This window comes from Schistocerca nitens, chromosome 5, assembly GCF_023898315.1.
Source record: "Schistocerca nitens isolate TAMUIC-IGC-003100 chromosome 5, iqSchNite1.1, whole genome shotgun sequence".
Lineage (NCBI taxonomy): Eukaryota > Metazoa > Arthropoda > Insecta > Orthoptera > Acrididae > Schistocerca > Schistocerca nitens.
Window position 1 is genome coordinate 526,680,259 of NC_064618.1, and position 21,922 is coordinate 526,702,180.

General features: G+C 38.1%; 1 protein-coding gene across 1 annotated transcript in view; it reads right to left on the minus strand.

Moving 5' to 3' along the window:
• Nucleotides 1-21,922, minus strand: part of LOC126259616 (kalirin) — a 1,784,965-nt gene that overhangs the window by 28,504 nt on the left and 1,734,539 nt on the right. Inside the window, exons 37-40 of the mRNA XM_049956530.1 lie at nucleotides 21,519-21,746; nucleotides 19,224-19,415; nucleotides 18,830-19,065; nucleotides 9,642-10,092 (exon numbers count right to left, since the gene is read on the minus strand). Of these exons, the coding sequence (XP_049812487.1) occupies nucleotides 9,642-10,092; nucleotides 18,830-19,065; nucleotides 19,224-19,415; nucleotides 21,519-21,746 (1,107 nt within the window). The remainder of the gene's footprint in view (nucleotides 1-9,641; nucleotides 10,093-18,829; nucleotides 19,066-19,223; nucleotides 19,416-21,518; nucleotides 21,747-21,922) is intronic.

Below are 21,922 nucleotides of genomic sequence, written 5' to 3' on the forward strand. Positions count from 1 at the left end.
AACTTCCCTACTAGCCTAGTTCAAAGCAGATTTCCTGGGTCATCACAAAAAAACAACTTTGGAGTACACCTCTTGTCACTCAGCATTATCCAGGTCTTGAATGTGTTAATTAGCTACTTTGACAAGGCTATGACTTCCTGTAATCATGCCCTGAAATGAGATCCACTACATCAGACATGTTGCCCACCACACCTAGAATAGCTTTTCATTGCCCTCCCAATCTCTACAATATCACTGTCAAATCTTATGCTCCTTCTGCATCAATTTCCCTAGCCTATGGCTCCTACCCCTGTGACCAAGCCCACTATAAGACATACCCTGGGCTCTCTTCTACCACCACATATACCAGCCCAGTAACTGTTATAACAAATACTATCAACAGGTCAGTCATCTGTGGAATCACACATGTCGTGTACCAGCTGTTACATAAACACTGTTCGGATTTTTCCATTGGCTTGACTACTACCAAGTTAGGATGAATGGGCACAGGCAGAGGGTATTTACTGGCAACACACAATATCCTGTTGCAGACCATGCTGTACATCATGACTTCAGTACCTGTTTCACCACATGTGCCATCAGGATTCTTCTTCCAGTCACCAGTTTCTCAGAAGTGGGACTGGTTTACAATATGTCCTTGGTTCTCCGAATCCACCTGGCCTTAATTTACACTAATTTCTTCTGTCTCGGTATTTCTTCTCAGTAAATACTCCTTTCTCCATTCCATTTTAGTTCTCTACATCTTTTATTTTCTAAGCTATCCCTCCTCCCCCCGCCCCCCTCCCGCATGTACCACTTAGCTTTCTACTCTTATTAGCTCATACACAATGTTTGGTCAGTAATCTCTGTCTTGTGTGTTGCCATATCTTCCACCTTTAACCTCCCAGGTTCTCAAATTTCATCTGGTACAGTCCCCAACAATCAGTCTTTCCCTCATCCCATGTGATAAGTCCCCCTTGTCCAGGGTTCTGGGCAACTTTTCTGAACTCTGCCCATGTCCTAAGCCTCAACAGTCCTTTTCCTTTACTCCTCTTCATTCCCCTTCAACTCTTCTGCTGGAAGAGGGCGCCACTGATTCCAAACTCTTGCAAATTTCATTATTGTTTTATGTGTGTGTGTGTGTGTGTCCCTTGCTGCTGCTTGGTGAATAGATTTTTATCTATACAGTTAGATTATATAGTACATTCTTAGGTTGATCAACTAAGTTACATCTCTGGCCAGCCAGCCCACAGGAGGAGGAAAAGATTAAGGTTCAATGTCCTGTTAACAATGAAGTCATTAGGGATGCGGCACAAGTTCTGACTGGGAATTGATAGGGAAAGAATTTGACACACCATTTTAAAGGAACTATCCCAGCATTTCATTAAGCACTTTAGGAATGTATTGCAAAAAGGTAAATCTGGATGACCAAATGATAATTTGAACTGCCATCCTCTAAAATACATTTTATGAACTATACAAAAGACTGCAGTATCAAGAGCACATCAAAACCTGACCCTCTGTACAAGAAAGATAACAATATTTAAATTAAGACATCATGATCAACCACAATGGGTTCATATTCTGGAGGGCTACTGATCAAATCGCCATCTGACCCTGCGGATTCAGTTCGTCTGTGATGTGTCTGTATCATTTTGGGCAAACATTGGGACAGTTTCTTCGAGTAGCCATTGTCAATTCTATGTTTAATTGAGTTAGTGTTCCGGCACTTTTGACTTCAGTTCCAGCGAGACACTAAACACCAACCTCCCCCTTTCCAATAACACTTTCAATGTGTTCCAGCATACTGCTTTTAGGCCAATACTAAATATGTATTTTCAGCTACCCTTAGCAGCAGAAAAATCTGGATCTGTCTTCAAGCACATCCAATTTGTAGTACTGCTGCCATGTCTCATATAATCATCAAAATATAAATATATTAATTAGAACAGATTGCTGCCCACCACTTACAGCAGGCACCGAGTGGCAGATAGGCACATTTAAAAGTAGACTGTAGGAAGATATCAGATTTCAGACAAAATCCTTCATCAGATGAGGCCATCAGAACCTGAATACCACTGTCCTATGCCAAGCTACTCATGAGCCACCAGAGGAATTTCTCCTAGCCAGCCAGAACCCCAAACCCATCACTTGGTTTATATTATTTGAGGGCTTCTTCATAACCTGAACTGAGAGTGAGAACACCCTACCCACATTCCTCCACATCCTCAACACCTTCTTCCCTTTCACTTCACCTGTTCTTCCTCAGCACAAAAGTCATCTTCCTCGACATCAACACCCGCCTCCATGAGTACCTCCACCCACCTCAACACCTTCATTTCAACAGCTATACTCATTCCACCCCAATAAGCCCATTCTACAGCCGAATCACCAAATTTGCTGTGGTGAGCAGTACATCTCTGATTATGTCAAGGGTCTTACTGAGGCCTTTGCAAATTGAAAGTACTCCCCTGTCCATAAACAGATCTCCCACCCATTGTCTCCTCAGTCATACACCATACCCACTGACTGGCCACATAGGAGTGCTGCCTCACAGTAACCAGGACTGGAGCAACCGAATCGTGTTCTCTCCCAGGGTTTCAAAGGCCTTTCATTGTGCCCTGAAATGAGAAATATCCTCTCCACCCCTCCAGCAGTGGCATTCTGCTATGCACTAAACCTACGCAATACCCTTGTCGTTATCTATTCCACCATTGCTCCAAACCTCTTTTGCCTGGGCTTATATCGTTGCAAAAGACACAGATGCAAGACTTGTCCCAAAAATCTTTCCATTACCATCTACTCTAGTTCTGTCACAGGCATTTCCTATCCCATCAAAGGCAGGCCCACCTGTGAAAGCAGCCATGCAGTTTACAATCAACTTAGCTGCAACCACTGTGCACCATTCTTAAATGTGGCTGTCTATCACTTAGTGCATCCTCTATGTGGTGAGTAGCAGTCTACTCTAATTCATATAGTTATTCCACTCTGGATTTCCAATTGTTTGAATCTCAAAATATACTGTTATATATTCCATGAACGGGTATCCTAGAATTATTTCAATTGATTACCTAAATAAATCGTCATGCTTCTTTCTATATGCTGCTATATTTAAGTGAGAGCAGCCGCTACAAGCATTGTACAAAATACAGAAACACCTCAAGAAACATATGCTTGAACATAAATGCAGATGATAGTGAAGCCTGCTGGTTGCACTGTTGCATTTGGCCATGACGGGAACCTATGTAATGTCCTCGAAATGTTGCAAGTGTCAGTCATGATCAGAACAGTCTACTGTGTAGTTGAAAGTGCATTATGTCAGCAGTAAGCTGTGGCGGAAGCTTCCATAACCAAGATAGCTGAAGTGTTTGGTATTTCAAGAGCCACTGTGTGGAAGAACTACACTGCATGCAGGGAAGTGGAGAAACATCATCCACTAAGTCACAATGTGGATGAAAGTGTGTGTTGAGTGATCATGACAGAAGGTCACTGAAGAGACCTGTGATGAAAAATAATAGGATGACAGCTGGAAAAGTCACTGCAGAACTGAATATTACACTTGTGATCATCGTCATCACCAAAATAATATGAAGGGTGTTCTATAAGCAGGGAACTGCAGGGCAAGCTGGTATTCCAAAACCAGTCATCAGCTTGGAAATGCACAATACAGGTAAATGTGGTGCTGAAGCTATAAGACCTGGACTATGGACCAATGGAAGAAAGTCATTTGGTTGGATGAGTATTGTTACACACTGTTTACAACTTCTGGCAGAGTTTACATCCCAGAGTGAAACATGGCATGGACTAGTGATTATTTGGGCAGCCATAACATAGTATTTCATGGATTCCATGGTTACTCTGCAAGGGCACACTACTGCCAAGGATTAAGTGACCATTTTGGCTGGTCAAGTCCGTCCCATGGTACAATGTTTTTCCACAATGGTGATGCTAACTTCCAAGGCAGCAGGGCTACTATTCGCTGCTCTTATTATCCAGGACTGGTTTTAAGAACTCAAGGATGAATTACATAGCATCTCCCCTGGTTACTACAGTCAGTGAGTCTTTGTGATCAACTTTAGTGAGAAGGGTCCATGACTGCTATCCACCTCCACCATTGTTACTTGAACTTGCCACTACAGGAAGAATTGTATAAGATTCCCTTGAAAACCATAAAGGACCTGTATTTATCCCTCCAAAGATGACTGGAAGCAGTTTTGAATGCCAATGGGTTTTCTAAATCATATTACACATGGTAATAAGTTGTGTTTTTGGTGTTTTCATATTTTTGTCCAACTCTTGAACAAGCTTGATACTAAATACCCACATTAAAAGTGAATATCTATCAGTGCTGATGTATTCAAGGGTAGTGGAAGTCTCATATAAAACAAAAATCTATTACCACAAAACCAGGGTTTTACTTTTTGAAGGTTCTTGTGACTTGGATTCTCTTCACTGTCAATTTTATGTATAAAAATTACACAAATATACAGATGATTACAATTTCAGAGAAACTGGATGACTTATTCAAGAGAAAGAGCTTCATAAATTGTACAAGTAAATAAAACACTGGTCTACCTCTGGCCCTTATGCAAGCAGTTACTCAGCTTGATAAAGTTGTTCTATATCCTCCAGAGGGATATTTTGCCAAATTCTATCCAATTGGCACATTAGATCACCAAAATCCTGAGCTCTTTGTAGGGCCCTACCCATAATGCCACAAATGTTCTCAGTTGGGTTGAGATGTGGTGGCCTTAGTGGGCAAGGTAGGGTTTGGTAAGCACGAGGACTCCTGGTTGTTGGGCCGGATGGCTGGCAAAGTCAGAATAGTACGCCACTACTGTCCAGGAAATCTCCAGACACATCTCTGCTGGTTGTGGGGCTCAGTTCAAAGCAGGACTTATCACTGAAGATGATTCTACTCCAGTCAACAATATTCTGGGTTGAATGTGCCTGACACCATCGCAAATGGGCTTGTTGGTGTACAGAGGTCAATGGAAATGGATGTAAGGGGCAACGTGAGCTCAGTCCCTGTCTGTGAGCCACCTGTTAATAACCCAAGTTGATATCACTGAAGCACGAGTTGCACATTGGATCAATGATGATAATGAATCTGGAGCTCTGAGTGCCTCTCTGATGATTGCTCAGTCTTCTTGTTCTGTCATCTCTCTATGTTGACTGCTTCCGACTTGACGCTGTATGGTTCAAATGGCTCTGAGCACTATTGGACTCAACATCTGTGGTCATAAGTCCCCTACAACTTAGAACTACTTAAACCTAACTAACCTAAGGACATCACACACATCCATGCCCGAGGCAGGATTCGAACCTGCGACCGTAGCAGTCGCGCGGTTCCTGACTGAGCACCTAGAACTTGACGCTGTATTTGGCCAGGGTTCATACATACTTGCCAACATCATCGACTAGCTGCACGTTCTTATTCAAATGTTGAATGATTTGCCAACCAGTCCAACCAGCTTCTCTGAGCCCAACTAAACGTCCCCTCTCAAATGCTCTGATATCTGCATATATCGTTCACGTGTCTGTCTGTGACTCATAGTTACTGTCCAGCTGAGTACATGGAATGAAATTCACAGACTTTTGCCCTGGGTACCACTCTTGCCAGCTGTGTGGTGAAATTGTGCTGCAGCAACACATATTCATCCACTGTCCACCAAAGTTTACAGTTTTGCATTTGCTGTTGATACCTGTATGGACACCAGTTTGCATAACTCCTTCATGGAGTGTCTTTTTTTTCTTTTCTTTCTTTTTTCTTGCAGTGGCTATTCTTAATTTGGGTGAATTAGTATTATTTATGCATGCTACCATTCAAATACCTTAACTTTTAAGCAATAACATTATGTATAAATCCATTCAAAATACTTCCTTCAATTTAATCACCATGTGAAATTCCTTCAATTTAATCACCATGTGAAACTAGACAGAAAACGTGTGTGTGTGTGTGTGTGTGTGTGTGTGTGTGTGTGTCAGAGAGAGAGAGAGAGAGAGAGAGAGAGAGAGAGAGAGAGATGGTTTGATGCATAAAGCTTTTCACTGCCAATTGTGAATTGTCCTGTTGGAATGGTGAGAAGTGCAGCACACAGTCCCTGATCCTAATATTATCTGCCAGGGTCCTGAGTTTATTTCAAACCATCCTCCCCTGTCTTACAGAATGAGAGTGTGACTGTTGATGGCAATGTTTTCGGCATAAGGGGATCTGCAGTTCATTGTTCTTCTTAGCCACTTTCAACAGGAGTAAGTTATGTATCATTAATTTGTTTTACTCTCTTTCCCCCACTTCACATTCATCCAACATAAACACACTATTACACTACATGAATGCTTATTGACTTGCAGGTACAAGCCAGATGCATCACTCACACATCAGGAGAAGGCAACTGCAAACCAGTTTTACAAATATGTTCCAACAACAACAACAACAACAAAGCAGAACATCTGCAGTGGCTCATTGATGGGAATGGGATTTGACTTTTAATTTTTAAAAGAGTGAAATACATACGGAAGGAAGTATACCCAAGGATAGGTTATGACTCTTCAGAACATCTTTTAATCAAAGAATATCAGAAAGTGACAGGCTACTGTTTTCTTCATTGTATTAACACCCAGCAGTATGTAGAACTACAGAAGGAACATTTTTACTTTCTGAAATTTCCTGGCAGATTTAAACAGTATGCCAGACTGGGACTCCAAACTGGGGCCTTCACATTTTGCAGGCAAGTGCTCTACTGACAGCTATCCAAGCTCGGATCATGATCCGTCCTTACAGCTTTACTTCCTCTGGTACCTTATTTCCTATTTTCCTACCTTTAACTTGTTAATTGTTTATGAGCCATTTATTACTGGTTTCTGTTTCTGGAACAGGTAATGCAATAAATGGTATTTATTTCAGCATGTGTGTTTTGTTCTCCAACTCTTTTTGATACCATGCAACATTAACAATTTTACTAAAATTTATGTTGTAACATAATACTCAGATTTTCATATTGTCTGTGGGGAACACAATGACCATCTTGTGACAATTTTTTTTTTATTTTTTGTATTTTTCAGGTTTGGATCACACTAGTAGTTACAGTACTGGTTTCAAATTCCTTGGAAGTTGTCATCAGATGATCTGACTATGTTACTATGTAACTCATCAACTTAACAGAGCTATCAATATCTTTTGCAACTTGTATTATTCATGTGTGTTGCGTGTAGTGCAGTTTCATTAGTTATCACAAGAGTGTTTCCTGCAGCTAGCTGTAATATGAGTGTAAAGTACTTACCTGGAAGTGTGTAATCTTCAGCCCAAAATTAATGTTTGAGTGTCTCCAATCCTATGCAAAACAATATTTGAAACTATGTACATAGACTGAAGTGGTGAGTTAAAATTTGTACACAGACTGGGAATCAAACCTGTGTCTCCTGTTTACTAGGCAGGAGCGTTAGCCACTAAACCACTATGGCACAGTTTGCACAATTGCACGAATTACCTGGGCATGCCTCCAATATGGATCCAAATTCTTACTGCCACTCTAGTCTACTTTAAATGCCTCCTTACACATGTACAGAATTGCCAAGGCTCTCCATGTTTTGTAATAGCACCTCAGCATCGAGCATGCTATTCCAGAACATGAAGAGATTGGCACTTCTGTTTATGTGTAAGGGGGAATTTAAAGTAGACAGGGTTGGCAATGAGAATCTGGATTGAGGAGGGATTCATGCCAGGGTAATCCATGCAACTGAGTGAACTGCTGTGCCAAAGTGGCTTAGTAGCTAATGCATATGCCTAGTACACAGGAGACCAGGGTTTGATTCCTGATCTTGGTACCAATTTTCATTCACTGCGTGAGATCAGTGAAAGTCTCTGAAATTGTGTCATTTCATTTGTATAAGCTCCTGCAGCTCTGTTTCAGGCTGGATGCCCCATTTATGTTTGATGCTGAGGTGCTATTCCAGAACATAGAGAGTCTCAGCAGGGCTGTTTGTGTGTAAAGGGGAATTTAATGTAGACTGGGGCAGCAGTAAGAATGTAGATTGAGGAGGGAGCTGTGCCAGAGTAATTTGTGTAGTTGTGTGAACGCTGTGCCAAGGTGGCCTAGTGGCTAGTACACCTGTCTAGTAAGCAGGAAACCTGGGTTGGATTCCCGGCATTTGTACAAATTTTCACTTGCCTCTTGAGTCTCTATACATACATAAAATCATATCTGTATGACACCAGTAAAGACTGTGAAATTATGTCACTTCATTTGAATATTTGAAACAATATCAAGTATTAATTTAAGTGCCTTAAGTACAATACTCTTATCACTGTCATTCAAGTGGTACGAGTTTCATGCAGTAGATGCATTAGACATACTTCGATTCAAAGGAAGTAAAATTCCTTTTGCTTCATCTAACATTAAGTAAAAAAAATACTGTAATTACTACTAAAACTAATACTTATAGAGCAAATTATTTGTGTTAGTAGATGGATATACTATTTATACTTTTCCTATCTCCAAAACCAGAACTTTCAAAGAGAAGAAGGTATGCATATTTTATATTTCTTATAAAAAGAATGGTGTAAAATAACCTTCAGTATTGAAACTTCCTGGCAGATTAAAACTGTGTGCCGGACCCAGACTCGAACTCAGGACCTATGAATTTCGTGGTCAAGTGCTCTACGATCTGAGCTACCGAAGCACAACTCAGATGGTAGAGCACTTGCCCGTGAAATTCAAAGGTCCCAAGTTTGAGTCTCGGTCCGGCACATAGTTTTAATCTGTCAGGAAGTTCCATATCAGTGCACACTCCGCTGCAGAGTGGAAATCTCATACCTTCAGTATTGCTTTTCTTCAGCAGGTTCAATACCAGTTTTGTTAACAATCTTTTATAGCTTTATACTTTTCAATAAGATTTCCCCCCCCTCTCTCTCTCTTCTCCCCCCCCCCCCCCTCGTCCCTCCCACCCTCTGCTTTCTGTCCTTTGTATCCCTCTCCTTCATCACCATCTTATCCTCTCTTCATGTTTGTAATTTTTTATCTCCAACAACTTTGCTAAATTTCTCATTTATGGTTGCTCACCATCTGGCTGTTTTGGTACATCTTGCTGCATCTCTCTCAATTTAAATACTGATGTTACTGATAACCTCATTTTTAGTTTTTTTACATTTTTCCTGTTCACTTGTCTCCAGCTGCTTCTTGTCTTGTTGCAGCCAGTCCTGCATAGTATACTTACTTTTACCCACACACATTTATGCTTCTCCACCCTTCCTTTCCATGTGTAACCTTCATCACCCTATTCCACTTCCCATTATCCAAGCTACTCACCCACTTAGATCACATACTCTTCAGTTGCAGAAATGTTTGCAAGAGTGGCCTTCCATTACCTCCTCTCTTGAGAAAAAACTGATTAAGTTATAAAAAAATTATAACATTTCACTTAGTCATGAGTTGATCTATGATGTGAGTAATGATCTACATTTCCAAAGTTAGTATATATTCTACACTACATGTATCAGTTGATGCTACTAATATCCCATACAATTGTAGGGAACTGGTTAGTGGTGGTTAAGGTGAGTAATTGACACAGAATTTCATGCAGAAGTTTGTAAAGGAAAATGGGTGCTCAGAAGTCAGTCCAGATTAGAAGGTATTCACAGAAATGTTGCCTTTGTTTCTTACCAGATTTGGTGTGCCTGCCTCAGACCACCTCCTTGCAATGCCTTTATCAGTGCCAGAACCTGTGTATGGACTTGAAGGCTTGACACTGTTCCATTCACACTCACTGTAGCAAGCCACATCACTTTTAGTCCGTGAACGTAGTGTGTTGCGAAAACCTTCCAAAAAGTTCAACTTCATTTTTGTGGGGCTCTGAGTTCTGTTACTTTTGTCTGAACAGTGGCTTTCATCTGCACTTGAAGTAAAGCTCCTTTGATCACTATCATAGATTGCTTTGCTGGGCACAGAATAAGCATCAAGAAGAGCAGAAGCTGCAGTGCTGGGACAAGGAAGAGAAGCAGAGTCATCAAAATTCTTATAAGCTCTTCCATTTTCCTTTTCTGTACTTGATGCAGGGTGTGACAAGCTCTTCCTTAATGAAGGGGTCCAAACTGAACTCAGTTCTGGAGCAGAGCTAAGAAGAAACCAAGAAGGGAGAAACAAAAAATAAATAAAACAGTGATTAAACATAAAACAGAGCATGCAAAAGATACATGTAAAGCATGCAAACATATATCAATAAACGGGCAGGTGCAAAGGCAAAATGAATATGCAAGGAAGTCAGCTGCCAATACCAAAAATTATAAAAGATAAAGTAGCCAGCAGAATGTGAGGAAAATTTCATTTGCACATAACAATGTAATAAAGTTTATATGCTGGATACATTACATTTACTTTCAGCCACTGGTCAATTAAAAAATATCTGTTTATTGGTGGTTGCATGTCCCTCTTTTGTTATTAATAACAGAAATTTTAAGAAATTAAATTATTTCTTGACACTTAAGCAGGTAGTATGAAAAAATTATAAGGAATAGCAAGTAAGTGCTCTTTTTGGTAAACCATTAAAGTGAAGTGAAGTATTTCTTTCCCACAGAAGCACCCAGTGAAGATTATTCATATCGAAAATTGAAAGTAAAACGATTAAATATATGCACGCACTTCTTGCCTACAGTATACAATATACAGTTATTATATATACCTTAACACACTTTTGTTAAGAACTCTCCACTGTAGGCAAATTGAGCACATTTTTTTGCAAATCATTTATTCATTATATTCAGATACGTGTATTACACAGATGGTGTCACTCCTCATTAAGTTTCTCATTAATTTTTATGTTCTTGAAAACATTTATCCACAGAATATATTCCAAGCAAGCTATTTTGCCCAATGTTACAGGCAAAGACAACAATGGCATCTTCAGCACAGAAGGAGACCTTTGGAACATCATAGATGGTGTGGCAATCCATCATCTGTGGGGTTAATTAGATGAGGGATCTTCAAAGGCTAACCAGATAAACCCCATCATAAAAATCCTCATCCAGGTTATGCTTAGCAAATCAACAGTTGAGTATAAATATATTGCTTTCAACTGTATAACAAGGCTTATTTAATTCTACTGTTTGATACATATCTCTCAAATAGTGCTGTGTAATAACAAGGCAGAGTTGAGCAAGTTACAAACAAGTGAAATTAAGTTTCTGCAATCAACATTGTGGAATGCTAGAAGAGATAAAATTAGGAATGAATACATCACAGGAGAGTTGCAAGTGGATGTGTCAATGACTGAGAGACTTGAGTACTACATAGCTCACATGGTTTGGACATGTGAAGACGGTGACAGTAACTGCCCGCCAAAACAATACTTGGAGAGAAATGTGCAGGGGAAAAGACCAAAAGGACAACCCAGAGAAAGACGGCTGGACCTGGAGACCAGAAAAGAAAACTGAGAAACTGCATCAAGAGAAGAAGTGTATCAAGATACAGCAAAATGGAAGTAAATTGCTCATAAGCTCCCTACCTGGCTTGCTGGAAGGATATGAAGACGATGATGATGACACGTCTCTCCAATACATCTGCTCTGTATACTCTGCCTAAAAAGGGGTCAAATTCAGCACCACTAAATTAGCGTTTTCCTCTTATCATGAAATTTCATTTCTTTATCCTTCTGCCTTTGTTATGAAGTTAATTGTTGATCTTACTTGACAACGTACAGCCTTTGATACGTACTAACCCAATTAACTATCTATTCTTTTTTGCTTCAAGAAAGTCTTCTGCATACAAATATGATGAAATACAGAAAAGAAATCCACCAGGACCAATTGAAAAGTGCAGAACAGCGCACAAGTGTGAACCATATCCAGCTTTCGGAAATTTGCTACAACACCAAGGAGCATACACTATGAGGGACTCATCACTTTATTGATAACTGCACTTCACATATTCTCACTGAAGAACCTGGTAAATGACTGCTTCTAGTTTGCTTCATACAATGTTATGTTGTTATTGTTTTCTTCTTCTTTCTTCTTGTTTTACTTCAGAACCAAGCATTTCTCCTGAATTAGTTACAAAGTGAAATTAAAGCACTGAAACATCCTCATAGCCAGGAGGAGCGGATGTAGTTCATCAAAAACCCAAAATCAGGAGTGATCATTTGTAACTGGCATATCCACCCAGTTTGCCTTGAAGTAGACAACACTCTACATACTTCTTCCCAAATACCATTACTAATTATAGCTCATCCTCTCCACTGCTGCATTTGTGTTATCTCTGCTAATCTTCTGTTCTGGATCTCTGTTATCAACTAACTGCACCTTTTTAGTTATTAAAATTAACAAACATTTCTTCTAATACTTTTAATTCCACTGTACAACTTTATTTCTGGAAGGTGTCTTCTTAACATGAAGCAGAATTGGCATCAACCTCCATTTGTACCTCTGGTCTAACAAGAACTCTTCATTAATATGAGCAGATACTGTTATTTTATGGCTTGTATTTATGAGTGCACAAGGCTTTAATACAAGCACTGGTGATGGTCACAAAGTGATTGAAATCGATTTGCAGCAGAAATAAAGGTTTCTATTTCAGCAACCAATGAGACCTTTCTTTTGTAATTAAAAGTGAGAGTATTTTGCACGCATTTATTTTACTTCATTGATCTTGTTCTCTCTCAATCACAGAACTTATACACCACTCAGAAAGTGATCTGTAATGTTACTCTGTTACTTGTCCATCACATTCATAATTTTTAGTTATCTATATTTCTCCCAACAACTTCAGGATACCTTTTTTAATTATGGCGTTAAACCCATTTTCCCATTGAGTCATCTGCTCCACTTGTACACTTACATACATCTGATGAAGGTGCAAGTATTAGCACATTTTTAGTTTTTAATGGAACATAATGTGTATAGATATGCACGTAGGTGTTAACACAATCATTTGCAGGATTTGATGTGGAGGTAGAATGATGAATGGGCTGGTAGAAAAACCAACTGTTAACATCAATCTGAGTGTTTTATCACAATGAAGCCTTTCCAGGAAATACAACACCAAATAATGACATGAGAGGGCTAAAAACAGAAGGCTGTAGGTCATCATTCATGTACATAAACAAAATTGATTCTTAGTGGCTATCCAGAACAGTCAAGCTCGTCTGATGCACAAGCCTAATAAAGCCAACTGACTCACTCCTCACGAATCTATGCATTCTCATTTTGAACTGTTCTGTACATTGTCTTATTTAAGCAAGCTTGACATGAAACTTGTGAATTACCTTATCTTACATTTTTGGTTTCTTCTCTCCCTTAAAGTATGCGCTCTCAAACTGAGTTTCTACATTTAGATATTCATTAATATCAGCAATCAATAGAACATAAACAATGATTAGAATACGTGCCTCAGTTTATTGTGAGAAGAACCTGTTTACAAAAATGTTTAATGATTTTCTTCTTATTGTTTTTCAGGACATTCAGCTGAGCTAATAAATATATTAACAACACTAGTAAAAGAGAAATGATCATTCTTTCTCGTAATTAACACAGAATTTTTAGCTCCTTGTATGGCGTCCCTAAATTTATTAGTGCAAATGATGGGATAGACACCGCTAATCTTCTTTCAAATACTTGCCCATTTTGAGCTTAGCACTTTGCGCATAATGACATTGTGATCAATGAGATATGAAACCCTGAGCTACTTTTTAACTCTATGAATTACACTATTCACATTGTCAACTTTACCACAATTTTTTCCTATTGCTCACATGAAAAGATGTGAGACAGCAAGGCAACAATAAATCCATAGATTTCTTCATTATTCTCCTTCTCAAGTATAGAGAGAGAGAGCACTTGCAGCAAGATGGCCTGCCTGATGCCATTTGAATTTACATGAGAAATTACACCATCCACCCAAGTTAAATGACTTTTGAAGAAGAGTCTGGATACAAAAACTTCTACAGCTTCACTACAAATAACTCTCTGCACTATCTGTGTATAATTCATTTCTTAAATTTCTCATTTGCTTCTTTTATTCCAAAATTTTGTTACCAATTTTTTTAGATCATTCTCTACTCTGAGAAATCTTTACAGTTGCCTCATTATGGAAATTTTATGGTACTGACAACATGTAATTTGGTAGAGCACAAGAAAGGGTACTGCCAGTTGTCTATGCACTTTCCCACCATTAACATGCAGCTACAGCTATTATAGAGAGAGTACGTATTGTGATTGTTGCATATACAGACTGGTGCATGTTACATCTAATTCATGTATGGATGACTTAAAAATTTGAATTATTGTCGTCTGCTTTCTGTTAATTGCTTCCATAAAATATCCTACTTTGCTGTTAAACTTTTAACGTATCATCTATTTTGAATTTTCTATTACATGCTACTTGTTTATTTAATTCCTTTGATTGCCCTTCCCTAATGTCTCACAGTAGCTGAAGCTATTATACCCAAATATCTTGATCTTGTTTTGTTTACTCTAAAATCAACATGTCCAAAAAGGAAGAAATTTGAGAGTATATGGAAAAGTAGGATAACAATACTGAGGGAAAAAAAGAACAATAAATCATTTTTGTACACACAAGTGTCTTAATATTTAATAGATAGCGTCTTCCATAAGTGAAAAATACTGTTGCATAGTCCAATTTGAATTGGGTCATTGTTATATTTTAAAGAATTTTGCAAAAGATGACAGCCAATGAAAGAAGCGCAGTGAACAAAAGCCCAGAAACAATTTATGACAATGAGAACTATATGACAATTACGTTGTTGATAGGACAGGGTTGTCATTCAGTTTCCTCAAGGGCATACTAACAATTAGAAGAACTCTTACAGTGGAATCAAACCTCCAAAGAAGAAATTCACTGCATTGCTTTGTGTGAAGAGAAACTGTATCTGAGCAGCAAAGTCTTTCTACTGAGGCCCTCATGCACAGGACAGTTCATTTCTGTAAGAAGTTGTATTCATCCCTTGTATGGTCAAATGCTTTGACATTACCCAGTTCCCTGATCTTAAAACATTGGAAATAGACAGACAGTAAGTTTCTCCTATCAAAACTTAGTTGTTACCTGCCAGATGCAGAAACAAAAAATAAAACAGTAAATGAGAAATCATTTTTTCTGAGTTTTGTGGCTACCTGCCCCAAAGTTTTTCCCAGAACAGGCAGTGTGTGCAAGAAAGGAATGAGGACATAGAAATCAAGACTGAAATACCCAAGTTTTCAAGAGTAAAAAATTCACTGATGAAAATCAGTCTTATATTTTACATACGCTGTTTTGAGATTGCATAACAATTGCAGTGACACTGTTAACACAAATCTGTTTTTCAGACCAGATCTTGCAGACCAGGTTACAAAGATCGTCATGAAATAAGGAAGTAGTAGGCAAGAGTTATTGTTATGGGGACTAAAGATCCATAATTCCACCTCCTCTACACCTTTGTATTTCAAATTCTTGTATAAAGCAATATACTTATGTTTCACAGTTACAATTAAAATTAGCAGGCTGCTCCTGGCAACCAGAGGCAGCTGTCATGTCTATATATATATGTGTGTGTGTGTGTGTGTGTGTGTGTGTGTGTGTGTGTGTGTGTGTGTCGTCTGCATTGGAAGAAAGCCTTCTGGCTGATAGCTTACATGTTTAGTAGTCTTTTTGTTGTCCTGTCTGCGACTCAACATCTCCACCATGTGATGAGTAGCGATCTTTCTTTTTCATATATTTTTTAATGGCACTTGACCATTAAGATGCAAATACAATTTTTAAATTAAGTGAATGGTGATTAATACAAGAAAACTTTGTTTGATGGGGTCCTTGAAGTTCAACTTACACCACAACCACATCCTTTTTATAAATGCACCTCTATCACTTTCTTCCATTTTATCTTGTTGATTTTGAGAATACAGTTTATGAAATAAAAGCAAGAGTGGAATTATTTTTATTTCAGCAGCTGTTCATTTATGACAAAATTGTAGGTAGATGGGATGTTGAAAGAACCCAGCAACTGTGAAGAATATTGCTCTCAGGAACAGGAAAGATATCTGAGGTTCCCATGAACTCACATATATGACACATGCCGGGTGATAACTGCTGTTGACTGTTATCATGAATGAAGGATTTATTTGCTAGACAATAAACATTTTTAAGTTGTAGGTTCAGACATTTGGTTGAAATATTGTTCAGAAATATCAGATTTTACGAAATATGACTAAACCATGCTTACGAATTATGCAGGAATAAAGAGATGACTCACTGAAAGGCAGAAGCACTGCACCGTCAACAGATACAGAGCTTTGCTTTGCTAGCTTTCAGAATGAAATTCGTTTCTCATGCTGCAGGAGAAAAATGCGTGCGCGTGCGCGTGCACACACACACACACACACACACACACACACACACACACACACACACACACACACACACACACACACACACACACATCACACACATTCCTGTCTCCCTACATTGTGTTCACTCGACTGTCAAAAGCTGGCAGTTGAATGAGCACAATGTAAGGAGACAGTTTTGTGTGTGTGTGTGTGTGTGTGTGTGTGTGTGTGTGTGTGTGTGTGTGTTTTCTCCTACAGCTTGAGAAAGGAATTTCATTCTGAAAGCTAGCAATGCAAAGCTCTGTACTTTTTGTTCGTGTATCTGTCGATGGTGCAGCACTTCTGCCTTTTGGTGAGTCGTCTTTTTATTCCTAAATAATTAATTATTCTCAACCAGAACTTTCTATGCATTTTTAAACCATACTTACCAAATACAAATGTAGCAAACTGACTAACAGTTCCCAAAAAAAGTGATACTAAAACTCAATTTACTTAAAACAAATTTCTGATCCATTTGTTTTGAAGGTGGAAAAGGGAATCAGAGTAAAACATAAATGTCATATGAAAAGAATAAATGGAATTCGAACTGTGTGTGAAACAAAAAAGGATAAGAAAACTGAAAATTAATACAAGAGACATTTTTGTTCACTTTCATATCTTTAAAAAGTTAGTCTTATCTGATGCTTCCACTTGCATGTAAAATAATTCAGCCATTCCACCCCATTTCAATAAGCAAATCAGATTATGTACATATCGGTGAGTTTCCAGGTGTAACGACAGAAGTTATTCACACTCTACTGTAAACAGCTCATCACATTTTTTCACTGACTAGCACATATCTACTAGGCTCATACAATTTATTTTACATGCTGTCAGCAGGTTCTTGTAACAAAGGTATGAAGACTGCTAATTATCTTTAACTCAAATAGTTTCTTCACAGTTAACACAAACATTTTTAAAATTATTCCTAAAATTTATGCTGTAAATATTTACTGCAAGTGTTTGTGTGTTTTGGGTAATATTTGGGAAAATAGTGTTATTTCTTGTCTTCCTCAAAGCAGAATTTCACAGTGATGGATAAAAAAATATCACAAAAAATTGTCTTTATGTTACATAGAAATTCATAAAATTACACATCTGGAAAAATTATAACATAGCCAACACTCTCAGCAGTTCACACAGTTTCATATCTGGGCCCCATTTCCATCTCGTCTCTCTCTCTCTCTCTCTCTCTCTCTTTTTCCCACACACACACACACCCACACCCACACACACACACACACACACACACACACACACACACTTAAATCATTTATTTATTTATTTCACAGCAGAAATGTGAAATACAACTTACAATTTGATTTCACCCTTTGATATGCAGGAGAAGTCTCACGTAGGACAGTATGTTAGTGTCATTTAGGATAATGGATGGGATATTACAATATTGCATAAATCAAGGTATTTCAATTCTATTGAAAATGTTTTGTTTTTATTATGTACAAACATACATATTATATACATAATAATCTCATGTCTTTTATGACACAGAGGTCGGGAGCCAGTTAAAGAGAATGTTAGTGCAGTTGCCTTAATTCCCATGTACAGAACATGAGGAATCAATATGGAAATTGACTTAAAAAGTTTCATTTTGTCAGTGGCTTACTGACAACCAGCAAACAAAATGTCTGTGTTCACAAACAGATTCAATTTTTTTTTTGTTGTAGTTTGTGGACTGGATTGAAACAACTTTTTATTAATAAGAACTATTGAGATTCATACCCGTTATTTATAATTTCTATACAGACAGAGCAATTAGCCACACATTAGCAAAGTATATCAAAACAGCTCCTCATGGCTTCAAGAGCATTAGGATTTATCGCTAACATTTCTCGTCAGACTTCTACAAGGCTATTCTCTCTGGCAGGAGGGCAAGAGCTTCAGGATTTACTTGTATTTATTGAAATGCACATTTCACTCAACTTTTTAGAAATGTTTCTTGCGTTTAGTCCTAGCAGTGTAAAACTTTGGTTTCACAAAAGTTATTCACAATAAAGCAAGTCTGTATCACAGCTCTAACACTGTAGGCCTACAGCATAAAGAAACCAGTTCTTTCTTGAAATCAATTATTTCTAAATGGCAAAGCTTTAAAGAATTGTTTCTACAAAACAGTCCAGCACAAACAAGACTAATATTGCAATTTTTAATAATGAAATACTGGTTCACTCTGAATGTAGCACACCTTGCCTAAGAAGGCTTTATTAAGCAACCATATCATACTGATGGTAATACAGAACTGTGTCTCTCTATTCCTCAATACAGTGTTGGCTTACAATGTCATAATTGGTTCATCCTCAGACAATACACACTGAAAGTACATTCACTGCATTCCACCCAAAACTCTTGCCACAGAATCCTGCATTTTGTGGCTGACAGACCTCACAATCATTTTGATTCTCAGAATCAGAGCACCTTATCTCACATTCACATTTCAAACATATGTCAACAACAATTCACAACACTCTGAGGAGTACCAGAACTACTTACACCTCCTTCTTTTTCTCCTGACCCCTCTGATAATCTATGGGTGACTGAAGTGCTTTCAGAAAGTCTTTCTGTGTCTGCAGAATACTCCGAATTGTCGACACCCATTCCTCACAACTTTCTTTAGACATTGGTTGGCAGACATATGACAAGTTGGGCTTATTGGGATCAGTTGATCGAATTATAAACTTTCCTGGCTCACAATCATCAGGAACTTCTTCTAGGCTCATTTTATTCACCTAATGACCAGAAAAGAAGTTTAAAAATATGCTATTTTCAGATTAAACATAACACAAATATGCTACTATAATACACAGTTTTCAGAAAATTGAATTCAAAGAGACTGTTCATATAAAGATAACAGCAATAGGGGTAAAACTATAAACTGTGCTCTAACCTGTATATGGGCCTTATAAATGTACACTGGATTGGAGAACTGAGTTTTCTTTCCAACAGCATCACTGAATATTACATTCTGTTCAAAAAAGAAGACATGCAACTCCTTTCCTTTGAAGTTAAATGCTGAATTCCCTTCACAACACACCAATGGTCCATGAAGTAGAAGTTTCCCTTGTGCTGTTATTTTACCCTGAAACACAGACATATTCCACATTCAAAAAGTAAATCTTCTGCAAAATACATGTGGAATAGATTTTTGTTCTGCATGGTGTAGATAACATCTCAGCTAAACTTTCTGATGTAACTATCATAGGAAGTGTTTATAGCATAATTTCTGAATGGAAAACATTTAAAACTTGTTTGTCACAGAATAATGTTCTTGTGGAAATGAGGTGCTGTACTTACAGATCGCTAACTTCAGACAGGAGATAGTGGTTCTCATCTGGTCAAAGAGGGTTTATGGTTGATACAGAATGTTAGAATTGAGATCTAAGGCAGACATCAGAGTATGGATGATGTAGCTACAGAAATAGAGGTTTAACAGGGGAAAAATGTGAAAAGATAAAAGCACCCACAGAAAAATAGAAAATGTTAAGTTTTTTTAAGTAGGAGATGGAAAAACTGTAGTGTTGTGTAAGACTGATGAAATGCGTAGTGGATTTATTATCTTGATGCTGTAAGTATAGCTACAGGAATACAGAAACTAAGCAGAGTGGAAGCTACGTAATACAGTCATGTATCTGAGTGCAATAGTGAAGTATACCTTGAGAGGTGCGTTGTAGTTGTATACAGGATGTCCCACAAAAACACCTACAAGCTTTAGGGACAGGTTCCTTACAACAAAATAAGAAAAAAAATGTCTAATAAACATGGGTTCTAAAATGCATATCTTAAGAGCTATGAGCAGTTATTCAGTGAAGAGCTGTGTTTCACGGCAGGGCACACAGCTTTTAACGTATTCATTTTAGACCCCATGTTTACTAGACATTCCTTTCTTGTTTTGGTGTAAGGAACCTGTCACTAAAGCTTGTTAGTGTTTTTTGGGACACCCTGTATATGCAGCTAACAGAAACAACGTTGACTGTTGAAAGCAGTTTATTGGTGCTTGATGCTGAGATGCAAAACACATTCTTAAATCGAATAATCTTTACTCCAAGTTAATCATCCCATTAAGTATAAAATAATATGACCTCTCTGACTTCTCTTTAAGTTATATGCTTGTATTTAATTATTTCAGTGTATAAAATAAACATCCACAATGATACTCCATTAATTCTGTTCTCAGATGTTCAAACTCTCTACAGTGAAAAATCTGTTATTAAGAATGAATGCTGGTGTACCCTCTGGTTTTTCCCTATCTCTGCTCCTCTCTTTTTCTGCTGCCTGTCCCCTCCCTCTTCATCCCCCACAGCCTCCCGATGCTGCATCTGGCAGCCTTGTCTTGCTGCCATAGTCCCGCATGCTCCACAAAAAAGTGCTCGTCTCTCCCTCACATGTACCCTACTATCCCCCTTGCCCACCCACACTGGACTGCTGCTTTTCTTCAAGGCAACAGCTGCATTCTGGGTGTAGTGGCCAGAGATAGCTGTCATGTGAGTGTAAAGTGTGCTTGGCTGTGGGAATGTGTGTGTGTTTTCTTTCCTGAAGAAGGCTTTGGCTGAAAACTGAATGTGTAACAGTCTTTTCATTGTGCCTGTCTGCAATTAAATGTGTCATCTTTATGGCGAGTAGCAATCTATCCTTATCATGATATTGTTGATATTTCAGCCTGAAATTTCCATTGTTTGAAAGATAAAATATTTACATTTGAGGAAATTCTGTTCTAGCAGCACTTGATCCCACACTGCAAAAGCATTATAGCAAATGACAGCATTGTAAAATGGTTATTGGATGAATAAGTAACTATACTGTACCATGCTACACTACACTTCATACATTCTTCTTCCCTGACTTAGAAATTCAGAGCCATAGACAGAACTTTTTCTCCAGGATATACTTAGTTTCCACTATACATTCCAGTTTTGAAAAGTATAACCCTTATGAAACCAGAATTCTCTTCATACTTTTTATCTTTGCTTTCTATTTCTCCATTCCTTTCCATCCGCAGCTATCGAATTTATCATAATGTTACTAACTTAAGGTACTGTAGTTACTGACAGTGTTGTCTTTATCACTTCTGTAAGATTTTCAATAGCAATATTACTGCTTGTGTTTCTGCTAGTAAAACAAGTTTCCAAAACTTTCTTTTAGAAAATACTAATTGTATGTTATACAAACTGATGAACAAACTTACATCAAAACCCTGGAGCCTGCCCACATCCATCATATCATTTGCAGCCTTGGGAACAACCTGCATCACCTGCAGTGCAATACGTAATGAGTCAATCTCATTCTGAAGCTTTGCTCGTTCAGTGTATTTGTAGATGTCTCGCAACAAAAGCTGGTACTTCATAATGCGCTGAACAGGTTTGATGAGCAGGTCACCTAATGTCAGTTTATGGCCAAGCTTTTGGCGAAGTTCCTGAAAACAATGATAACAGTACTATTATAACTAGGGCTGCAGAAATATAAAAGATTTGTTGTGATCTGCCTGTTATTACAAGTTTTTGATGCACACAGTGTTCTGAACACAAAGTCATTTTGATGAAATATTTTTGTTAGTCAAAGTTTAAATCTGCATTAAAATAATAACAAATC